The following is a 3,240-nucleotide window of genomic DNA, read 5'->3' as shown; positions in this document are numbered from 1 at the left end:
ATAGTTATCAATCAAGTATTGGAATGGCTCCCTATGAAGCTTTATATGGGTGAAGATGTAGAACTCCAGTATGTTGGGATGAGGTTGGAGAGAGAAAATTGTTAGGACCAGAGATTGTTTAAATTACTATCGATAAAGTACATAATATTCGAGAAAGGTTGAAGGTGACTCAAAGTAGACAAAAGAGCAATGCAGATAATCGGAGGAGGGATTTGGAATTTCAAGTGGGAGATCATGTATTTTTACGAATCTCGCCATGGAAGGGAGTGATGCAATTTGGCAAGAAAGGCAAACTAAGTCCAAGGTATATTGGGCCATTTGAGATACTAGAGCGCATTGGCAAGACTGCTTATCGTTTGGCCTTACCACCTAGTCTATCTCGCATTCACAATGTGTTTCATGTATCCACGTTGAAGAAGTACATGCCTGAACCATCACACGTGTTAGATTTCCAACCAATCCAACTCAAGGATGATTTGTCTTATGAAGAGGAAGCCATAGAGATTGTGGACATGAAGGATCAAATACTACGTTCCAAGACTATATCACTAGTAAAGGTATTGTGGAAAAATCATGCTTTGGAGGAAGCTACTTGGGAGCGGGAGGATGATATGAAAATTCGATATCCACATCTTTTTCAAGGTATGAACTAGACTAAACAAATAAGTAAATTTCGTGGGCGAAATTTCCTTTAGGGGGGTAGAATTATAATATTCCCAACAATCATCTAGAGCCAAACACACTCCTATGTCAAACTCCATTTAGGATATCTAAAGCCAACTCCAAACTTGATAGTAGGTGTGACCAAACACCCCATTTCAACACAAAAAAGATAAAAAAAAAAAAAAGTGCAGATTTTTTTTGTTTTTGTTTACATCGTTGTCTTCATGCTTTCCTCTCTAACTTCTCACTCATTTTCCTTTACTTCCTTGGTGGCCAAACACCACACCCTTGCTCCACCCTTACACCACCACCTTAACCCACCATCTCCACCACCGCTGGCCACCTTATCTCGCCGGAAAAAAGGGTCCGGTCAGCCACTCCTTAAATCTATCCGAAAATAGCACAATAGAAATACCAACTCCAGGATCCTTACGCCCAAAACGGGGTCCAAGCTTTTTCCTTATTATAGTTGCTTAGACTGAGAATCAAATAATAATTCTAGCATTAGTCTATTGCAATTGCTATTTATATTGCTAATTTGTGCAACACCCAGGAAGGAGATTGAGTTTGTGCATATCAAATCAACCATTGAGGAACTATTTTTTTTTTTGTGTGTGTAAAAGACAGAAACATGGAGGAAATTCAGTTCGTGTCCACCAGTACAGTCCAACCAACAAGTGAATCAACCGATAAGAGGATTGAGTTAACTCCATGGGATCTCCAGCTTCTCTTACTTGGCCCTATCCAAAAGGGTCTTCTCTTTCTCAAACCCACACCATCACAACAACAACTACTAGCAAACACCATAGTTGATCATCTCAAGATCTCATTCTCTCGCACACTTGACTTCTTCCCTATCCTAGCTGGCCGCCTTTGCGTCGTCAAAAATGACGACGACACCTCCTCCTTCTTCGTAGACTGCAATAACGCCGGAGCTCATTTCGTTCACGCTGTCGCTGAGAATGCCAATGTCAGCGATATCCTTGGTCCTGTGTACGTGCCTCGAATTGTCCACTCTTTTTTCCCACTCAATAATGTCCTTAACTATGAAGGTATTTCCAAACCATTCCTTGCCGTTCAAGTAACCGAGCTCATCGACGGCCTATTCATCGGCTGCACCATGAATCACGCAGTCGTTGACGGTTCGTGTTTCTGGCAATTCCTTAATTCTTGGTCAGAAATATCGCGGGGTTCTGACAAAATATCGCGAGTACCGATGGTCAAGCGTTGGTTTCCGGATGAAGTCGACGTCCCCATTCGAATCCCTTTTTGCGCCGATGAAATAAACAATAATTTCGTTTTACCAAAATTAGAAGAAATGGTTTTTCATTTCACGAAAGAGAAAATCGCAGCTCTCAAAGCAAAAGCGAACGCGGAGATGAGCACCACAACTATCTCGTCTCTCCAGGCATTATTGGCTCATTTATGGCGATCTGTGATACGCTGCCAAAACATCAACGACTCTAATCAAGAGGTGAAATACGTGTTACTGGTAAGCGCGAGGCCGAGGCTACGACCCTCGTTGCCGGAAGGGTATTTTGGGAATACAATTCATGCCGAGGTGTTATGTTCCACTGCGGGAGAGTTGGTGGAGAAGGGACTTGGTTGGGTGGCTTGGCAAATGAATAAAGCGATTGCTTCGCAAACTAACGAAGCGGTTAGGGATTTCTACCAAAACTGGGTGAAGAATCCGAAGATAATGAAAAGGGGTGTCCTGACAAACGATGGTTTGGCAACTAGTAGTTCGCCTCGGTTTAATGTGTATGGAAATGACTTTGGTTGGGGAAAGCCGGTGGCGGTGAGAAGTGGCGGTGGAAACAAGAGCGATGGGAAGATAACCCTTTTTCCGGGGGCGGAGGAAGGGAGTATTGACATTGAAGTTTGCTTGTTGCCTGAGAAGTTGGTTGCTTTGAGGGATGATGAAGAGTTCATGGAAGCTGTCACTATGTGATCAATCTACAGTTTTTTTTTTTTTTTTTTTTTTTTTTTTTTTTTTTTTTTTTTTTTTTTTTTTTTTTTTTTTGGGTCTAGCTGGTCAATAAAATTTTCAATAAATTACGGTATCATTAAAAATAATTAGAATTTTATCGTCTTAGTGTAATATATAAAATAAAATTCGTGTGTTATGAATTTCTCTTTTAATTTTATATAAATTTCTAAAGTATTATTTATGTGGGGACATATTTTTTGAATACCAACACGTGGCATGGTGACGCCGACGTGTCAGCCGAGGTGCCACGTGCCCTGGTAGTTAAGCCGAGGTAATCTCGGAGAAGCCGAGGTAATCTCGGAGAAGCCGAGGTCATCTCCGAAGATGTCGGAGTCCGAAGATAAGGGACAAGAGTCCTAAGGCAAAGAGGGGACTTAGTTAAGATAAGGATAAAGCTCTTAGGGAGTTTATCTCTATCTCTTAAAGAGTCCAGAGTAAGCACTAAGATTGGAGTTCATAGAAGTCATACTTCTAGTTGGACTTGGATTGAGTACATTATAAAAGAAAGGCACCCCCGTGGGTCTAAGGTATGTAATTCATACTTTGAGTATTCAGTTTAATACTTGATTATCCTTAAGAATCATACT

General features: G+C 41.2%; 1 protein-coding gene across 1 annotated transcript; it reads left to right on the top strand.

The window, feature by feature from the left end:
- Positions 1 to 841: 841 nt before the first annotated feature.
- Positions 842 to 2,789, top strand: LOC114278076 (putative acetyltransferase At3g50280). Its single transcript, XM_028220062.2, has one exon. The coding sequence runs from the start codon at positions 1,295 to 1,297 to the stop codon at positions 2,612 to 2,614; it is 1,320 nt and encodes a 439-aa protein (XP_028075863.2). The 5' UTR covers positions 842 to 1,294; the 3' UTR covers positions 2,615 to 2,789.
- The last annotated feature ends 451 nt before the right edge of the window (positions 2,790 to 3,240 follow it).

Source organism: Camellia sinensis, chromosome 8 (assembly GCF_055761805.1).
Source record: "Camellia sinensis isolate YWXY chromosome 8, ASM5576180v1, whole genome shotgun sequence".
NCBI classification, from domain to species: Eukaryota; Viridiplantae; Streptophyta; class Magnoliopsida; order Ericales; family Theaceae; genus Camellia; species Camellia sinensis.
Note: the sequence above shows the minus strand (reverse complement) of the source record. Positions and strands in the feature narration are given on the sequence as shown.

What these genes read in the sequence shown, in the direction of transcription:
- LOC114278076 (XM_028220062.2), top strand. Translation starts at nt 1,295, where the DNA reads ATGGAGGAAATTCAGTTCGTGTCCACCAGTACAGTCCAACCAACAAGT.